Below are 21,283 nucleotides of genomic sequence, written 5' to 3'. Positions count from 1 at the left end.
TACAGGGGGGATACAAACACCGTAATTGAGATCCTGGAGTCCGGAAAGATAAGATTAAGGGTCACAGATTTGCAGATATCTATCTCCACTGGTCCATAAGAGGAAATGAAATAAAGAGCAAAAGAGATTTGGATCGGACAAAACTAAAAGGCTGGAGCACAAATGTTCTTACATTCTGGCACAAGTCTTAACTATCCCTAGGTTAATGTTTGTCAAATGTGGTTTGACAGAACCGTACCCAGAGATGGGATAGTGGACCAAATGGCTCACTATACGTAGGACCTCCAGGAGTCTAAATCTGCAATATTTTTCTTGCCTCTGGTAAGAGACTTAAATTATACTTATATTTAAAAACAAAACAGAAGAAATGAAGATTTAGAAGGTTTTTTTGTTTGTTTGTTTTTAAGAGACAGGATCTTGCTGTGTTGCCCAGGCTGACCTCAAACTCTGAGGCTCAAGAGATCCTCCCTCCTCAGCCTCCCAGCATCATCTTTTACAGACAAATAAGGAAGTGAAGAGCCGGTAGGAGCAATGCCATTCTCAGAGCAGTGGGAAAGCTCTGAGTTATGCTTGGCTGATGGTGGAGGCAGGACTTGGTTCCTGTAGTGGCCACATCACCAAAGAATCCAGATCTCCTGCCTCTTTGTGTTTTAGAGTAGCAACTATTGTGAATCGTCTATGAGATTAACCCCAAGCCTAATTAGTCTCTGTGATTTTGGAAGGTAAAGGTGTGTTTTCATGGCAGATTCTGCTTATGCAGATAGACCTGTTCTTTTCTAGTATGTGAATATTTTTATATATGGCTTCTTTTTTTTCAGCTTCATTGAAAAATAGATTCTTCAGTCCTCCTTCTGCCCCTCCGACTCTCAAAACTTACTTTAAAAAAAAAAAACAAAACAGCTCCTTCATCTCTAAATCTCCAGCGCCCCATGGAGTCCCTTGTACATAGTGCATATACGTTAAATGTTTTCACTGAAAACTGGGGTTTAGGGGTTAAATTCTGATACGTTTTCAGGGGTCTGTGAATTCTCTAAAAGCATTTTAAAATTTTTCTGTTTTTATTTTAATGATAATTCTGAATCGCCTGGATCCACATTATAATCAAGTTGCACTGCACAATTTCAGTGCCCATGTTTGTGTTTGAGAAACATTGGACTAAAACATCACTCAGAATATATGTAAACTTCTGATTACAGAGCAGTGCTGGCTGTAAGTGATCCTTCAATTTTTGGAAAATATAATTGCTTTTACCCAGCAGCCCCTTTACCGACAGCGTAGGATATTCCTGTTACTTCCTCTTGGTAGACAGAAGAGAGTGGTTAGGGATGGTTTTATCTGTGTTCACTTCTGCATCTCCAAAAAAAAAAAAGGGTTGAGGAGATAGGACAAAAGGAAGAGGGTCCCCATACATTAATGGAGTGTTAAAAGGATAGTGTAAGAATTTGGCCAAAGGTGGAATTTTTTTCTCACTCAATATTTCTCAATTTTACTTATATGAATGGTTTCAGTGAGGTAGGGGTATGGTTGAGCCCTTCAAATCAGCAGATCCCCTGACTCCAAAAGTTTACTGTGTTTATTCAGATTTGCTAGCACCCCTCCACTACGTAAATGTCTCTGGTTGCAAGTACCTCAGATCCTTTATGGATGAAGAAGGGATCTGATATACATAAATGAAATCTAGGCTTCAAGGTACCCTTGAAAAACTTGATGAAAAATCTTCCAAATCCTAATTTGTTAAAAGAATCTTTTTTTCCACAATGCCATAATTAATACAGGCAAATCACAGACAGGTTAAAATTTTTTCAGCTCTCTCTTTTCATATGCGTTCGATTTTTCACCCTCTAAAGCAACTCCTTTTTATCACGTTTGTTCTAACGAATCTAGATCCTTCACTGGCTTTCTTGAACACACAGCTGTTTGCTTGTCAATAAGGTTGATTATCTCTGATTTCCTGAAAAGAATACAGAGATGCAAAGAGCCAGGTGTTGTCATTACTGCTGCACAGAGTAAAAGCCGTTAGAGTGAGACTAAGACAAACCCCACTGACTAGAATACTTGAACAAGCGTGTATAAGTGGGCTTGGATTTACTGTGTTTGTTTCCCTGAAGCTGTTTGGAAATGCCTGAGGAAAAGGTGGTAAACGCTCCAACTTCAGTTTCGTGGGTACCTTTTAGTCTAAATACTGTAGTCTGTGATGAATACTTTCTGAAAATGGGGGTGGGGGAATTTGGCAATTAATACCATTTTTTGTAAAAGCCATATAATATGCATATTTTTAAGGAAACAACAGGATAGTAATGAATTTTTGCCCTTGTCAGGGGGCAAATGTATGCCAACTTCCAGACAAAAAGTGAATTAGGATCTTGGAGTCTTGTGTTTCAAATAAATTTCTACTGAAGCAATAAGAGCGTATCATTTGGATAAAGAAAAATACAAAGGGAAAAAAAAAAAAAGCAAAAAAACCCCTCCTGCATGAGATAATTGTGGTTTTATTGCTTAATCAGAAACTAAAGAATAGTAGTAGGCATCCCAGAGCCCGGGTTTTAATTCATAATTAAATGGATTAGTCAATAGTTAGGAAATATACTCAGCATATAACCCCTTCACATAAGCTACTACTGTAAATAGTTACTCACCTTTTTTAAAAATAGGTTGTATAAAGATGACTTAGCTCTTTGGGAAAGTCATATGTATATATGCTGATACAAGAGTCATACTGTACAACAGACTATGGTCCCAATTAAAATTGTATTAGAAGAAAGAAAAGTATTGGGTTTAATTCTTGCTTTTGTTATACCTCGGTTATAAAACTGACTTTTCAGTCATTTTAAAAATATGTACTGTCTTAAATTCTTTTGTTTTGGCAAATCTGACTTTTCTGGTGTTTCATATTGATAGGCATAGAACTGACATAGAAGTGTTCTACGACTTTAAAGAGCATTCTAGTTTTCATATTATATCAGTTAGAATGCTTTTGGCTGCAGGTAACAGAAATTCCCAACTCAAGTGGCTTAATAAGGAATGCATTATCACACATAGCAGAAAAGACCAGGATTGGTAATTCTTCAACACAATGATATCACTCAAGACTTATATTCTTGTATCTTTCTGCTCTGCCAGCCTCAGCTTATAGGCCTTACCCTGTAGTCCCTCATGGTTTCCAGTTGGCTGCAACAACTCAAGGGAACCCTAACGCATGTATCCTTATGATAGCCAAAGGCAAAGCGTTTTCTCAAAGTCTCCCAGCAGACTTTCCTTCACACCTCATTGTCCAGACCTGGGTCACATGCCCATGCCTAGACCAATCCAAGGGATGTGTCCACCGTGATTCACTTAGACCAGTGAAGACCATGGCCTGAATCTTATGGGGAAGGGTGGCAAAAGGTGGGTATTTGAACAGCATTAGAGTGCTGTTTGCAAAGAAGAATGGGAGAATGCCAACGAGATGCACACAACAAAATTTGACACATACAGATTCCTAAAGCTCAAATTAAGAACCCCTTATACAGGATCTTTAAATTCAATGCCTAAGTCAAATTGCAACCCTGGAAGCTATATCCTTTGACTACATGCATTCATTTTTTTCTCCATAGAAAGCTGGTCAGGCTGACTCCCACCTAGAGAAGACTGAGATACAGTACAGTCTTGAGACCTAAGTCACATGGCACGATAGGAACAAGGGGAGGGAAGATCAGTCAGAGGCTAGCAGAGCCCCAGGAAATGGGGGCAAAGCTATAAATACCCAAAGAAGACCAGGGTTGACAAATGTAGGCTATGTATGTGAGGCCTACTGGAGATCCAGACTGCAGAGAAGACGATGGCAGGGCACTTTGAGAAATGCTGAGTGGATGCAGTGAGTGTTCCAGCTCTTCCAGTCTAGTAGCCAGTGGGCCCACAGCCAGCTGCCTGGGCACAGTGCAGGGTCTAGAGATGCTGACCCTCCTGCTGGCTCCTCGGGTACAGTCGGGGGTGGGTTGGTAGAGCATGTGGTTTAATGGATGTTCACTGTGAAATAAGTAGTGGACCTCAGTTAGGGCAGGAATTTACATAAATGGAATGTTAAGTTGTGATTTTGTTAATGTCATGGTACGCTCTTGACTTATATGCTGGGTCAGTGTAAGAAACAGCCCAGTGACTTCTATATTGAATATAAAACTTCTGTTGTCCATTCTGTTCTTTGCTTTTCCCCCTTTTCGTTCTTTCCCCTTTTCCCTTCACATGACTTGTTCCTTGAGGTCTTCTCCTGAGAGCTTTTCCCTGAGCCCTCACCCCCAGCTCTCAACCCCCCACCTTCCTTATGTTTCTTCATAGCCTTAATTGCTGCTGGAAATTTTATTTCTTGATTATTGTCTTTCTCACCCACTAGAAGGAGGCTCCATGATGATGGGAAGTTTGCTTTCTTCTTCCTGCTGTATTGATTGTGTCCAGTACTGGGAACAGTGGAACCCTGGAATATTGTTGGGCGCTCGAGATTTGCTGGATGAATGAATGAGATACCTGTTCATGTTCTACCTAAAGTTTCTCTCTCCTAATGAATTGATATTCCTCCTTTTATTGGATAACGAAAGCTGTGTTTTCCGATTCCTTTTTTGCCTTAGCTACCAGGAATTGCTAAACTAAATTTTGGATTCATTTGCAATAACCATTCTTACGTCCCTCCTCTCACTTACTATAGAGCTTTTAAAATATTTTATTTTAATGATGCATGGTTTCAATATTATTTGTTATAAATTACCTCAAATCCTATACGGAAGTAAATGAGGATTGAATAATAATAAGTGAACTGGCTCATTCAAGGGTAACAGAGGGAGGCATCAAAAAGAACAGCATGCTTTTGGGTCTGAGTGAACAAGATAATACTGGAGCTGTTGTTAAATAGGAACCAGGTCAAATGTTACTCGTAAAAACCTCTCTCGTTTTGGCAAATCCCACTCCATTGTTACTGTGTGGTCAGTTTTTTTCCTCTTCTCCATCAGGCTGTGGATGTCGTGGGGACAGGGACTGTGTCTTTCTTTTTTATGATTGGCACCCCAGGGCCTAGCATAGCACCTGGCACATAGTACGTAGTTAATCAATATTTGATAAATTAATGTAATATGTTTTTTCTTTCCATTTATGTTTAACTTTAAATACCTACATTAGTAATGTGAACTTGTTTCTCGTGTGCTCTTACCCTTTTCAACCTGCAATTCCCCCCACCCCTTGGATTTCCAAACTTCTTTCCTGACAAGGAACCTTCTTCCTTTTACCACAACAGCCTCCCACTCCAGGGCTCTTGAATGTGTGCTTTTTCTTCCTTCCTTAGTCTCCTAAGTCTGATTTTCCCCATGACCAAACCAAAAGTGACTCATCGACTCAGACTTCCCACTGGAAGGGGCCTGAGAACTCATCTTGCCTAACTGGCTCCTCCCACTTGGTCCAGAGAAGTGGAGTGGGTTGCCCAAGGTCACACTGCCCCTGGGCAGCAGGGCCAAAGCCAGAGCACAGATCTCTTAACTCGGGACCCACCTCTCCCACTGCAGAGCAAGCAAGCCTCTTCCTAATTCCAGAAAGAGAACGTACTACAACAGAAGTAGAAAAGTACGTTTTACTCTTAGTTGAAAGTATCTTAAATGCAGTATATTGTAGGTGTTAATTGTCAGACGATTTGTTTGAGCTCAGCTCTGTTTACTCTTCAGACAAGTTGTTTAAGTCCGCTGTGTTAGCATATATCCTTTCTATCTTTTTTTCTTTGCATTTGTGTATTTAATGTACCTATTTAAATCTGTAAGTTTGGTTTGTTAATAGTGGGAGAAGTGCGTGTGCATTTTTACGTATGTAAATGGAATATAACGGTTCTATTAGTTTCTTTCACTTAACAATGTCTTTAGGAGAACTTTCCATGTCAGTGTATCTACTTCTGTCCTGGTCCCTGTAACGACTGACTGCATAGTGTTCCATAATATGGACAAACCATGGCTATCTAACCACTTCCATATTATGTTTAGTTTATTTCTTCTCATTTTTCACTGTTACAGTTCTGCAGTAAAGTCTTTATGCAGATACCCTTGTGCATATGTGTAATTACCTCTCTAGGATAAATAACCACAAATGTGGGCTCATGCCTGTAATCTTAGCACTCTTGGAAGTCTAGGTGGGAGGATCACTTGAGCTTGGAAGTTCCAGACCAGCCTGAGCAAGAGCAAGACCCCATCTCTACTGAAAATAGAAAAGTTAGCTGGGCATAGTGGTACACACTTGTAGTCCCAGCTACTGAGGAGGCTGAGGCAGGAGGATCGCTTGAGCCCAAGAGTTTGAGGTTGCTGTGAGCTATGATGATGCCACTGCACTCTAGCCTGGGCAACAGAGCAAGACTCTGTTTCAAAAAAAAAAAACCAGGAATGTGAAGAGTGGGTTAGAGTATGCACAAATCCCCTCTTTTCCTCTCTGAAAATGGGCTGTGGCTGAGTCACCCCTGCTTCAATCTTGGCAGCATGTGTTGATATTAACAGGGCAGAGGGTGAGGCTTATGACTGCACGTAGTGTATTAGGAACTAGGGGCATTTTGGAGAAATTACTCCTTCATCTTTTTCTTGTACTGTATGGAAGGTACATTGTGTTCCTGACCTTGAGGGGAAAACAAAAACAAAAAACCAACCTTCCTTCCCCTCTTCCTTCCAAGGAACTGGGATTAGTGAAGTGATGCTGTCTCAGCAAGCTCTGCCTGACCCTATGACAGCATTTACCACCCAGCACTGTCACTGTCAGTGTGTCTCTTGTTTATGCACACCACCTAAACTTTGGGCTTCTTAAAGGGTATAAAGATGATGTTTTATCAATTTTTGTATACCTACAAAATTAACGTGATACCTAGCATATAATTATGTTTTGCTGAAAAAATTAATGAATTCAATTCAACATTACCATTTGTTGTGTACCTAGTACAGTCATGTGTTGCTTAACAACAGGGATACATTCTGAGAAATGTGTCATTTGGCAATTTCATCATTGAGTGAACATCCTAGAGTGTACTTACACAAACCTAGATGCTATATATATTTTTATTTATATATATTTTTCATATGGAAAGCTAAATGTCCCAGCATCATTACTGAGTATCAGTTATTTTCCCTACTTGATCTGCAGTGCCAATATCAAGTGCCAATGCAGTGCCACATGTCAGGTTTCTATATGGGCACGATTACAATCCTATGGGACCACTGTTGTATAAGCAGTCCACCATTGACCGAAACATCGCCATGCAACACAGGACTGTATATGTGCAAAGACTGCTAAGAACTGATGGCATCAAAGATGAAGCAGTCTAAGTTCTACCCTCAAGGAATTTATAGTCTTGTGGGAGGAATATAGGCTTAAAACATCTAGGAATCAAGGCATTAATGACAAATGTGATTTAAGCCAAAGTGACTTAAGTACAAAGTACTGTGGGACTTTCAGGGAGGACTGATTGAAGCTGACTGAGAGGGTGAAGAAGGTTCCACAAAGGGAGTGTTGTTTGAACTGGGCCTGATTGGACAGGTTGGTGACTGTTCAGTACAGGCTGTCATTTTGGCTATTAATAATAGATGACTAGGCCAGGCATGGTGGCTCACGCCTGTAATCCTAGCATTCTGGGAGGCCAAGGTGGGAGGATTGCTTGAGGCCAGGAGTTCAAGACCAGCCTGAGCAAGAGTGAGACCCTGTCTCTACAAAAAATAGAAAAATTACTGGAGCATGATGGTGCACGCCTGTAGTCCCAGCTACTCAGGAGGCTGAGGCGGGAGGATCGCTTGAGCCCAGGAGTTGGAGGCCGCAGTGAGCTATGATGAAGCCACTGCACTCCAGCCTGGGTGACAGAGCTGGACCCTGCCTCAAAATAAGAATAATAATAATAGGTGACTAAACAAATTCTTTGGAAACCATTTTGTCACCATATAGACATCCTGTATCCTTAGGGCCACAAAAAGGCTACAGGTGGAGTGCTCTACAGGTGGGCTCTGAAACTAGGGCCTCAGAACCAAGATCAAGCCAAAAAACAGCTTTAGCTCTTGATACACCGATGGAGGGAGAAGTTGCTTCCATATACAGAAATACATATGTAAAAGAAATCCAATTCCGAATGTCTTAGCATGTGGCTATTTTTCCCCTCTTTAAAAACAAAACCAAACCATCTCTTGACCCCACTTCCTTGACCAGCTTTCACCTCATTTCTTTGATCCACACTCCAGAAGAACGCCTCAAGCAATCTTTCTGTGTGCTATTCTTCTTCTCCCATTGTGACTTAGATCCACTTCTATCATGTTTCACCCCCACATATCCATCAGAACCTTTCTTCTCAAGGTCAGCAGTGAGATTGTTACTCAATCTCATGATCAACTTTTAGTCTTCTTTCTCCCTGACCTATTAGCAGCTCCATGACACCTACCTTGACCACCATATTAAAAATTGAAGTCTGCTACCATTCCTATTATTACTTATTCCCCTTACATCTTTGTTTTTTCCCTCCATAGCATGTATTACCCTCTAACATTTTATGTAATTTATACTAGAACGTAAGCTCCACAGGGGCAGGAATCACTGTCTCTCATCTGCTGTCATATCCTAAACATCTAGAATAGGGCTTAACACATACTAGGCCTTTCAGTAAATATTGGCCAAATGAGTGAATGAATCATAGTTCTTTCTTTGACAAGGACCCCAAATGCCTTGGATTATCTTTCACTCAATTTGCTGATCCAAGCAGGCAGTGTGATTGTGTGGGGAAAGTACTGGGCTGATGATTGGGGTCTAGCCTGGGGCCACACTTGCTATTTGTGTGACCATGGGCTATCATTAGACAGTTGAGCTGGGTCTGTGGAAGTTTATCCAGCCATGTATTTATGAGATATACATTTTCTTATATGTATATGTAAGGTTTTTTTAAGTTTTCTATAATCTGACTCTCTGAAGATAACTGCTAGCAACATTAAGGGAAATATATTCTTCATATCTTTTAGCTCTATATGTAGATTTTTAGTGTGAAACTGGGATTCTACTTACTTTTTCACAAACCATACATCATGAATATTTTCCATGATATGAGATATTTTTCCAGAGCATGGTTATGTAAGTACTTTGAAAAGAATAAGACATCATGCAATGTACCATGGAAGTATCATTATTTCCTCTTTAAGAAGTTAAAAATTTGTTTTAAAAGATTTGTATTTCTTCCTTCTTTCTATAGGAGACATGGTCTCAAAGTACCGAGATCCTTTGGTCCACACCTTCCTGCGGGGAGTGAGAGATCCAGATAGTGCCCACAGGGCCAGCAGCTTGGCCAACCTGGGGGAACTGTGTCAGAGGCTGGACTTCCTGCTGGGCTCCGTGGTTCACGAGGTACCATGTATTGATTCCTTTCTCTAAAGCTTGTTTGCACTTAGACCTATGACACAGCTTGGGACTGGGAGTCGGGAGACCTGTGTTCCTTTTCCAGATCTGCTACTGCCTCCCCGTGAGACAGGGCAAGGGAGTCATTTGACTTCTCTGGGCTTCATTGGTCTCATCTGTGTTCTGAAAGTTATAGTAGTAAGAATTTCATAGCCGCAAATGATGGGAAGTCATTTTGACCTACCTTAAGCAATAAAAGATGATGTATTACAAAGATGCTGACGTAATTAACAGAATTGGAGAAACCTTGAGGAAGGGTAAACAGAACTTTACCCTGGGTCTCTGGGCCATGTGTGAGTCTTATCTCTCTGTTCACAGAAAACTCTAAGGCAGAGACTCTAATTGGCCCTCTTTGGTCCCTGGCGCCCTGTGTTCAGGGCGTGATGCTGTTTACCAGAAAAGATTTTGGTCGCCACTCTAGACCCAGTGCCTTGTATACAGTAGGTACTCCGTAAATGATAGTCAAAAGGATGCATGGGCAGCCAAAGTATCAGCCGTACGAGGTGGTGGGCTGGAAGCTTCTCCTGGCTTCAAAGTTTATGATTTAATGAAACGTGCATCTTGCTGTTGTCCTCTCTGAGTATCTTCCTCTAGCCTCTTAAAATTTACCTTTGTCTTGTAGCCTTGTATTTATTTCACCATCAATATATCAGTATATATCTTTTTTTTTTTTTAAGAGACAGGGTCTCACTCTGTCACCCAGACTGGAGTGGAGTGATCTGATCACAGCTTACTGTAACCTTACAGCGACCCTCCTACCTCAGGGTCCCGAGTAGCTGGGACTACAGGCGGGTACCACCACACCAGCTAATTTTTAAATTTTTTGTAGAGATGGTGTCTCGCTATGTTGCCCAGGCTGGTCCCAAACTCCTGGCCTCAAGCCTATCAGAGTTCAGGGATTATAGGCGTGAACAACCAGCCTGGCCTCAGTATAACTCCTCTGGGCCAAATACTAAAATGGTTCCCACATTTTATTTTTCTTTATTTTCTTGGTCTCTTCACATGTCTCAAACCAAACTGAACCATAAACCATGAGTTAAAACACACTGCTGGACCATGATCCGAACCAAACCCAAGTATGATTATTTTTGTTAATGGCTTTACTAAGATATAATTCACATACTACACAATTATTATAGCTCACGCCTATAATCCCACTTAAAGGATACAACTCAGTGGTTTTTAGTATGTTCAGAATTATGCCAGCATCACAAAAACATTTCTTAAACATAGCCATGAACTGCAGAAAAATTTCCCCCAGATCTCCAAGTGGATCAGCTCAGACTGATGGGACCCATACATTTTCTAAAACTAATGAACCTGAACGGTACCTAAATAGCATGATCTCTGAAACCAAACACTGAGATTGTATTTCTTTTTAAATCCCCAGACTCTTCATTTTCTCTCTCTTAAGGACACTGTAGCATGGTGGCAGCGTCTGATGTACTATCCAAAGTATTAGAGACATTTTTTGGTTTGGTTGATTAAGAAGATTGAGCTAAAACAATTTTTGTAACATTCAAAAAGTGTCATTTTTCTGGCACCTGCAATACATCAGGCCCTTTGTTAGGGGCTGGGAATACAAAACCCTATCAGATACACCTTGCCTTCCGGGCCTGGGTAATGTAGTGGAAGACACAGAAATTAATAATTACAATTACAGTCCATTGGGATAGGTGCTGGGGGCGCATATTTGGGTGTTGACAAAGATGTCCTGGAGGAAGAGACCCTTGGACCTGAATCTGGAGAACAAGTAGCAATTAGGTGGGCCAAGAAGTCAGAGGGGAGCAAGGTAGCAGAGGGAGCAGCTTGTGCAAAGGCTGTGGGACAGCCCGATGCGTTTGAGGAATACAGGAAGATCCCGACGGCTGGAGTGAAGGGTCTGGTGGGGCATGAGTTGGTGGCGAGAGCTGAGGCAAGAGAGGCAGGCAGTGGCCACGTTAGGAAGGGCCTGGTTGCTTTATGACTTCCGGGTTCACAGCAAGAGTCGAGCATTGTTAATTTAGCCTTTGGGAACGAAGTGCAAATAGGGAGGAGGCTGTTTGCCGCCCATGGGTGCCGACAGAGAGAGAAGCACCGTCTGTGACCCTGGGACCTCCTTTATGTTTCAGCCGTAAAAATAGAGACTAGAAGGTGCTGCTATGGGGGACCCGCCTGGTGAACCTCTTGTCCAGTGACCCTGCCCCACTTCTAGAGACCTGGGCTGTGTCAGCAGCGTCAATCCCAGCAGTGTTCATGGTCATTAATAAATTATGAGCACAACGAGGGCAGAACCAATTTTTTTTTTTTTTGAGACAGAATCTCGCTCTATCACCCCAGGTAAAGTGCAGTGGTGTCATCATAGTTCTCCGCAACCTCAAACTCCTAGGCTCAAGTGATCCTCCTGCTTAAGTCTCCCGAGTAGCTGGGACAACAGGCTCGAGCCACCACGCCTAATTTTTCTATTTTTAGTAGAGACGGGGTCTCGCTCTTGTTCAGACTGGTCTCAAACTCCTGAGCTCAAGTGACCCTCCCACCTCAGCATCCAGGAGTGCTAGGATTACAGGGGTGAGCCACCCCACCTGGCCCAGAACCAATCTTGATTCACCTTTTCATACTCCCTAGTGCCTATCCCAGTGCTTGGCAGATAGTGGGTGCAAAGTGTTGGCTAAGTGATTAATACAGCATTGAATGAAGAGGGTAAGATTGGTTGGGAAGGCTAGTTCCTACACGTTTAAAAAATAGTCATAACAGCACAGCAAGCACTTAATACTCTTCTCTTTTTTTATTTTTCCTGAGACAGGGGTCTGGCTCTATTGCCCAGGCTAGAGTGCAGTGGCACAATCATAGCTCACTGCAGCCTTGAACTCCTGGGCTCACGGGATCCTGCTGCCTCAGCCTCCTGAGTAGCTGGGACTATAGGGAAGCGCTGTGCCCGGCTAATTTTTTTCTTATTTTTATAGAGACAGGGTCTCACTGTAATGCCAGGGCTAGTCTTGAACTACTGGCCTCAAGCAGTTCTCCCACCTCAGCCTCCCAAAAAGTGCAGGGATTACAGGCATGAGCCTCCGCACCCAGCGTTAATACTCTTCTGAGTGCCTTAGATATATCAACTGATCTAGTCCTCCCAGAGGGTACTGAGGCACAGAAATTAAATTAAATAAGTTGCCAAGGTCATGCAGATGGCAGGACCAGGCTTTGAATGCAGACAGCTGGTTCCAGAATTTCTGCTCTTAACCACTCCTCTATCTTATCTCTCAATTACTGTTTTCAGTTCATTTATAAGATTGCTTTTGTGCCCTTGAAACTGAAGAGAAATGCCACACGAGGAAAGCTACTCACAGGAAGCTACACAGCTCTGTCTCAATAGAGCTTGCTTTCAGCAGTGAGACTTCAGTAGGCAATATAGTCCCTCTGATTTGAAACACCAAGGGTTCTCATCCCATATAATTTCTGTCTCTGCTTTTTAGATGTTCCTTCTTATGCAGCGTCCCACGCTTGCCTTGTCATCAGTGCCAAACCAGCCACCCTGGGTGCCCTGCGAGTCTGAACCTGCCAGTCTTAGTACTCCAGCCACTGAGTCCTCCTATAGCCCAACAGCTCCAGTCCCCTCACATGGAAAGAGTGGGGTACTTGGCATGGCTCTTCAGTAGTTCTTCGTTCATTTGTTAATTAATTCAACAAATATTTACTAAATACTTACTCTGTGTCAGTTGGGACTAGAGAAGGGTGCATGTTATTGTACATGACTCGGATGGCAAGTGACATTTGAGCAAAGACCTGAGGAAGCAAGTGGCTGATCCAGATACCCAGGGGAGAGCATTCCAGGTGGAGGGAGCTGCAAGTACAGAGACCCGGAAGCAGGTGTAGGCTTGATACGCCAGGGAACAGCAAGGCCAGTGTGGCCTGAGAGAAGAGGGTAAGAGAAAGAATCATAGGAGTTGGCATGAGAAAGGTGGTGGCCACGTGGGCCCTTGTACAGACTTTGGCTTTGCCTACGCGTAAGATGGGAGGCCAGAGCAAAGGAATGAAATGATCTAACTTCTTTTAAAAGATTACGGTGGCTTCTTCTGTGACAGTTCTTTCAGTGTTTCATGAAAGCTCTTGAACTCTTTCGTAGTCTCGAAATTGCTTAGTGCCAGTGTGTACAGGTGGAGTAGGAACTTTGACTTTGAGGACGCTTGTCTTTGCAAACTGAAGGAATTCTCCTTCATGAGCATTTGTCATGTGCCAGGTATGCTAGAAGACACAGATAAAGGACCCAATCTCTTCCCCGAAGGAAATTTCCATAGAAGGTGAAACACAAAGGAGCAAATAGGGGACCAGTGATGTGATAGAGGAAATGCCAGGTGCTACGGGAACCCAGACTCGACAAGGGCATCAGGAAGAGCACATTGATCGAGTGTTAGCCAGGCAGAGGAGAAGCGTAATCTATTTTGATATAAAATTAAACAAAGTAGCCACTGTAGTCCCTTCTAACATGATCTGATCTGGGGACCAGTGGCCTTCCTCTCTGGCTGCAGCTCCTGGGCACCTGGAGAAAGTGACGCCCAGATTCGGGCGCCGTCTGTGCCGTGATGGTGCCGGCTGGGGGCAGGAACACGAAGGGCAGGCTCAGCCCTTCCAGTCTTCATACTGGGAATTCAGGTTTTCCCCCTCTGTTGATGTCAAGATTTAGCCTATGTAAAGAGCATTATTATTTTTTCCCCAATTTCTCCTTGTTCTTGTCAAGAGCTGCGTGGCTCAAAACCAAATCTTGATTGGTTCTTTCATCTTTATCATTCTCTTTGAGGAGTAAATATGATTTAAGTGAACCACAGCGAGAGGCCTGTCCTCAGTACAGCAGATAAGCTGCACCTCAGGTGACAAGACCACGGAGCAGTGTCCTTTTAACGTGGTGCCCAGAATTCCACACACCTGAGCTTTGAGGCCTGGTACAAGCTACTGCTTCTGATCCCACTGAATGATCTGAATTTATTACCAGGTTTGTCATGATCAGTATAGTTTTCTAAGGGACAGGGCTCGTGCAGTTTCAGGATTTGTAAACCCCTGAGATGAGGACATGAGTAGATGTTCTGGGAAACCCCAAGGAAGCTAAAGTAGCTGCCATGGCTTCTTTCATGGCAGGCTGAGCGAGTAAGCCCAGCTCATAATAATTACCGGCGAGTAAGCGCAGCTCATAATAATTACCGTTCGCACTGCCTTTGCTGGGAAGGTTTCTTAGTTTACAGATGGTCTAGTTTCAAACCAATTAGCAGACTGGCTGAACTTTAACAAATGAAGCTTTAGGAAAAGGGATACAGCTACAGTTGGAAAATTGAAGTCATGCTTCCTGGATACGTACCTCAACCCGAGTTACCTTCTCGCCTGGAATTTTCCAAAGTCAGTTTTTGGTAATCTCGCCATTTGTATTATCTTTATTGACATAGTGCTGGTTATGCTTGGTGTGTGCCAGCTGTTTGGAGAGTGATGTTTTTCCTTATTTCTGTTGGCTCCCATCAAGTGTTAAATTGCTTAAACTGACCTTTAATGTTTCCAAAGCAATCATCATGTTTCTCCTGTATGGATTTCAGAAGTGGATGTGATTCACGTGATTTAGCCAGTGAAGAGAAAGCCTTCTATAGGAGAGTTTATCAGAATAGGTACACTGACCCTCAGGGCAGATGACACGAAGATCACACCGAATGGATATCTGCCCTCTGGGAGGACTTAGACACAGAGATGGAAATATTACACCAACTCATACATTAGTAAAGACCTTACATCATCTATCTGTCATGCACCAAGCCTTTCAGAGGTAGAACACAATGTTGAGTATGTCCTTAGGATTGGAGGTGAGAGACCATCCATGGAGTGACTTCTCCAGGCTGGTTAGATAGAAGAGAGTGGCCATGTGTCCTCCCTGCTTCTAGTGTTGGATGAGAGGTCTGTCCCTCTGGCCTGCAGGAGGGCAGCATTGTGAGCCGGCTATGGGAGCTTGTCCTGAACTGAAGAAGGCTGCTCTTATCTCTAGATGGTATCGGCAAGACTGTATTAAAATTCTGATGCTCAAAAAGCATGTTGCATGACTAACCACTGTACATGTCACAGGGTTTGGTCCTGGGACAGAGGTGTTGAGGAAGGTTCACCAACACTCTTCCTGATTGCCCTGGATGGCTAACTGCCCATGAGCTTGGTACGTCTGCCACATAAGTCACTAACAGCCTGTAGCAAGCAGGAGGTTATTCCAGCTGATCTCAGCAGGGCTTGTCACAACCAGCTCCTCTCTCAGTCATACCTTCAAGGTGGCACAGGGATTCAAGAATTCGCCATGAAAGGAAATCCCTTTTCCAGCCAGGATGCTTCTGCCTGGATATCCCAATGGTGGAATTAATGCCCACCTGTCCTTGGTATAAGCTGAGGTGCAAGCATGGCCCACACAACATAACAAGGCCAAACAGAGGTGGCAAAGGCAGACTCCAACAGAGTTCGAGGCCAGGAAGGCTTGGTCTGCCAAACATGGAAGCATGAGCTCAAAACTAAACCTACAGGAGAGCCCCTGCTCGTTACATGGCCCTGGGCTGGCTTCCATACATGAGTTATCAGACTGCATAAACTCAACTTCCCTGTGTCAAGGACTCAGACCTAGCTCTAACTTGTTTCTTAGGTTTCAGCTCTTACCTTATAAATACTAAGCCTGAAAGTGCAGGTAGCTATTATATTGTTACCTGTCTGGAGGTCGCCCAAGGAATTCCTCTTAGGACTGAATTGCTTTTACCGTTAATGCCAGAGGCTTAGAAGCCACTGCTGGCCCTTGGGGTCAGGGGGGTCTCAGGTCAAAGGCAGAACACAGCTTTCTAAGTCTTTTTGAAAACAGTCCCCCAAAATTGAGCTTTTCTGGGATTTCCCTTCACTTGCAAGCTGCAAGTTTGTCTAATAGATGCACAACTTGATTAAATGCCAGTGTATCACAGATGCAATTATATTTAAGAACAAGCTACTTCTAATCTCTCTGCCATCACTGATTAATTAGACACTTTGAACTATGCCCAACTGTTTGAAAGCTGTGAAAAATACAACCTGCGTAGTTAATATTTCTGCACAAGCCTGTTTCCTCATTTGTGCCTGTATTCACCATTCTTTAAACATAATACGTATTTATACATGTTTCCAAACACACAATCTGGCTATTTTCTTATCGTGGTTAGAAATTCCTGCACTGTTGGCCAAGAAATACACTCACATAGTAAATCCAATAACAAAAGTTTGTGATAGACCAATTGAGTAATTTAGACATACCTTTACATTGTTGCTGCCATTGGTCACACTTCCAAAATTTATATTTTCTTTTTAAATCTTGCATGAGTATCTCAGAAAGGTGTATTCTGGTTGTTACTGGTTTTAATTGTATCTCTTTATTAAGATTTGATTTATTTTTTTCATGATCTAGATGGGATGAAAGGATTTTAGAATATTTTTATGCCTACCAGGAGCCAAGCAGGGGCAGAGTGATTGATATAGGGTATAGAAACTGTATATATATATATATATATATATATATTTTTTTTTTTTTTTTTTTTTTTTGAGACTGAGTCTTGCTCTGTCACCTAGGCTAGAGTGCAGTGGTGTCAGCCTAGCTCACAGCAACCTCAAACTCCTAGGCTTAAGCAATCCTCCTGCCTCAGCCTCCAGAGTAGCTGGGACTACAGGCACATGCCACTATGTCCAGCTGATTTTTTCTATTATTAGTAGAGACGGGGTCTCGCTTTCGCTCAGGCTGGTCTCGAACAGCTGACTTCAAGTGATCCTCCCACCTCGGCCTCCCATAGTGCTAGGATTACAGGTGTGAATCACCACACCCAGCCTGTATCACTTTATGACATATAATTATTGGCTATATATCTGGCACCGTGTTTTGCAAGTCATTTCCAGTCTTTATTTTCTGTCATAGAACTGTCTTTTAAAGTAATTGAGCACAGAAAGACCTATTCCACAAATGAAGAAGCCCAGGCAGGGAGTCTCTGAAATTGGCCCCTGCTGACTCACATGGGGTGTACCCTAGATTTGTAGGACTGGGACGTCTGGACATGCTGAAGAAGATCACATTGAATATTTTCGTGTTTCTGTATCCCTGGGCTGAAACTTTCATTGATGGTGCATTCATCTTCATGCCAGGCCTTGAACTCTGAAGCCTCCTGCTAAGTCCCCGTGGTCCTCAGTCTCTAGAAGCAGCTTTGTTTTGGACCATCTTTTTTCCTTCACTCAGTGTTCTCAAAGGAGGACAAGTAACAATTCTTACCACTTTTGCGGAAATATTTGCATTTGACCTTACCTTTTTAAAAATAGATATTCTGTACAGGACACATATTCCTTTCCACTCCCTAACCTCCCTCCTGAATTCCAAACGAGATTCTGTCCTTTTCCAGAAAAGCCAGACTGCATCAAGATCTCTACCACTAGATCTCACCCTCTTTATTGAGGATGAGGAAACTATCCACCCCCCTCTAAGCCACATTGCTCTTGATGAATGTGTAGTAAGTGGAACACACTGGAAAGGCTATAGGTAATTGTGCAACCCTGATTCTTACTGACTTCTTCTTCCCTCACTTTCCTAGGTAACAGCTTGCCTGATCGCTGTGGCTAAAACAGACCGTGAAGTTCAAGTACGCAGAGCTGCCGTCCATGTGGTCGTGCTACTGTTTCGGGGACTCAGCCAGAAAGCTACTGAGGTAAGTCAGTCTCTCACCACTTGCAACTTCTCTACCTCTTTATTTTTTTTTTTGGTCTGTTTATAAGTTTTTTTTACCTGGGAAAGCTTCAAACCTTTTCCCTAAATGTGCTCATGCGAATGAATCAGTCAATAGGGATTTTGTAGCAGGAAATGGTATTGTTTGCATCTTCAATAAGAATCTCTATTTCCTCTGTTAACATATTGCACAAACTACACGCTAGTTTTTCTGCAGAAAAGCCAGAGCACGAGGTTATAGACTGAGGCCCTGATCCTGGCATTTTCCTCATACGGGCAGGCTCCAAGGTGAGCAGGCTGGAACACATTAGCCCTGCCTCTGTAGCCTGAACTTTAGTGACTTATCTTCCTGACTCATTTAAGTTTTCATACTGAATTAATAAAGGGTCTCATATAAGATGTTTCCTTTCTAGCTGAGTTCAATCCATGAGATTTTAGTTGCTGCATAAATTAAACCTTCTTCCTCCTTCAAGTAGGTTTGGCTGGATTTCTCCCCAGTGTATGGCCAGTACAGGAAGAAAGTGTATATATCCATATGTGTGCTAAGAGTGAATGACCTCTAAATTAATTTTCTTCTTGATTTTAATGGAATCTCATTCCCAGTTGACTTCATGCAGAGAGTTTGCATTAATAATTCACTTTCCGGCATCCACAATGCTTGTCTGTGGCTGGCACATTGGTATTTAACCAAGTGTCAGTGAAGCCTTTATGAGAGTGATTGTTTTGTCATACACACAGGCTTTATTTGTGTTAGAATTTCACCATATCAAGTTTCTGACACCATTTTTGTACAAGCATGGACTCGTTAGTTATCCCCTTCCTTCCTGACACAGCCACATTTTCTCTTTGAACACCTCCCTGCTGTTGTTGCAGCTCAGTGGCTAGGCCATTGAATTTCGAAATGGCCACTTTCCAGTGTTTTACGCTCAGCTACATCTCTTTCCCTTCTCCTCTGCCTTGTGTAGGTTAAGGTTTGGATTGAACCAGTTTATCGGAACATGTTTAACTACAAGTTATAAAAAATCCAACTACAACAGCCTAAACAAATAAGGATCTGTTTTTCTTATATCACAAGAAATATGTAGGTAGATGGCGTTTGTTTAGCAGCTCAGTGTCAACAAGGCCGGTATTTCTATAATCCTCATGGCCTTTTTGTAGCTTGACTACAAAATAGCTACTGCAGCTCTGGCCATTGGGACTGATTTAAATGAGTAAGAAAGAAGACGAGAGAAGAGCAGCCCTAGATGTTTTTGTATCCTTTTTGGGGGAACTAGAAAAGTTTCTCACAACTACCCTCCCCCAAGACTTCTACTTTATTTTATTGGCCAGAACTGTCTCACATAATTTCATTCATAATTACTAGCTACAAGGGAGCCCGACAGGAAATTTATATTGCTACTCTGAACAAAATTGAATTTTAGTCAGCAACGAAGATGGCAGGAAATGGACATTGGCTAGGCAACTAATAGTGACGCAAAGGGGAATAGGGAAGAATGACCTGGCTGACTCATAAAATCTTCTGTAGAGATGGGATTGCTCAGGAACTGGGAGCACTCACCTGGAGGGGTTGGAGGTTCAGGTTATTATCCAGGTCCTAGGACCTTGATGGGGATGAGCAACCATGTATAATTTGTATAATTAAATCGCTACAGGGTACACATTGCTCTTGTTGAGATGCTCTTATACAAGAGGGAGTTAAGAAGGATCAGTGTTTTTCATCCATTGTTAAGATCTGCAAAACTCTTGGCAAATATATCATTGTCACATAAGTTGTTAACAAAAGGGAAACTAGATGAGGGGTAAACAGGAACTCTGTACTATCTTTGCAACTTTTCTGTAAATCTAAGATTATTTCAAACTAAAAATTTATTTAAAATATAAATTACAACGCTATTAAAAGAAATCTACAAAACTGTGTGAGTGCACAAACCCTAACTGAGAGAGAGAGGGAGAGTGAGTGTGTATGTAAAGCAGAGGAAAATGTCATTAGTAAAGTCAGAGAAGAAATAAATAGAAACTGTATCCAGATTTCTCACATCTGTGTGTAGCCAATGAAAGCAACATTGCTCGTCTGTGTCACCAGTACTAAAATAATTTGTGGCCATGGAAGATTTTTGTCATTTTCCAAAAAGCCATGTAAATGAAAAGCCCGCTATTCTCCAATCCACCCCTAGTCTGCACTCACTTAAACTTGTAAATTGTGCTTACTCAGGGAATAAAGAAAAGGAAATGAGATGGGATGAATGTATGATTTCCTCTTCCCGGTGCATCCTTGAGACCAGGTGTGTTAAATCTTGTAATCGTAGGTGTGATTATAATCAGGGGCATGTTAATGAGAAGCGGAGATAACCACAAAGCTTCCAATCTGGGATTTCTCTTTATGGCTCTGTTTTGCCCCCAGGAACAGCTGAAATGAAAATGCCACTTTGTTGATGAAGTTTTATGTATTTTTTTTCCTACTAATCACCATCTCTCAGACTATAGAGCGCCAAAAGATAATACCAGGTTGCAGCGAATTCTCTGTTGCTTGTAGATGTGCCTGCCAAGGACCTCTGTGGTTATGGCAGCTTGAAAAGGAGGTAGAGGTTCAGAAGATCAGGAGATAAATTGGGATCAGAGAGGGAAAATATCAACACCCTTAACTCATGAGGTAGTTTTTACCTCTTTCCCATTTGAAAGTAGCCAGAGTTTGGTGCAGTCAACACAATATCCACATTGGAGGGAAATGCTGTGATGACTTTCTTGTTGAAAAACTTACTTTGTCTGCTTAGCCTCATGTTGGCCTGTGACCGTATCTGTTTGTTACATAACCTGAAGCCTAGTAGAAGCCAGAACCCCCACTCAGGAGGCTGAGGCAGGAGGATCGCCCGGGGCCAAGGAGTCTGAGGTTGCAGCCAGCTATGATGACACCAGTGCACTCTAGCCCAGGTGACAGAGCAAGACCCTGTCTCAAAAAAAAAAAACATTATTAAAGGTTGACTTCTTAGAAGAACTGTGAAGTACTTGAAAACTTTGCATATGGGTTTAAAGTGACTAAATATGGCGGCATTTTATATATTGAAACTCTCTCCCTTTTTAATGTTAAAAGATAATTACCAGAGCAGTTTTTCTTCCTTCTAATCCTTAATTTTAGATGACAAAAGAATAAGCTATTTTCTACTCTGTCTAGTGGGA

General features: G+C 42.3%; 1 protein-coding gene across 3 annotated transcripts in view; it reads left to right on the top strand.

Moving 5' to 3' along the window:
* The window catches only part of TANGO6 (transport and golgi organization 6 homolog), a 157,679-nt gene that overhangs the window by 114,200 nt on the left and 22,196 nt on the right, over positions 1-21,283 (top strand). For all 3 annotated transcript variants that reach the window (XM_045533395.1, XM_045533397.1, XM_045533396.1), the window contains 2 exons: positions 9,203-9,354; positions 17,979-18,092. In XM_045533395.1, coding sequence (XP_045389351.1) covers positions 9,203-9,354; positions 17,979-18,092 — 266 coding nt within the window. The remainder of the gene's footprint in view (positions 1-9,202; positions 9,355-17,978; positions 18,093-21,283) is intronic.

The sequence above is a fragment of the Lemur catta genome, chromosome 20, assembly GCF_020740605.2.
Source record: "Lemur catta isolate mLemCat1 chromosome 20, mLemCat1.pri, whole genome shotgun sequence".
Lineage (NCBI taxonomy): Eukaryota > Metazoa > Chordata > Mammalia > Primates > Lemuridae > Lemur > Lemur catta.
The sequence above is the reverse complement of the archived record's forward strand: the minus strand, read 5'-3'. Positions and strand labels throughout refer to the sequence as shown.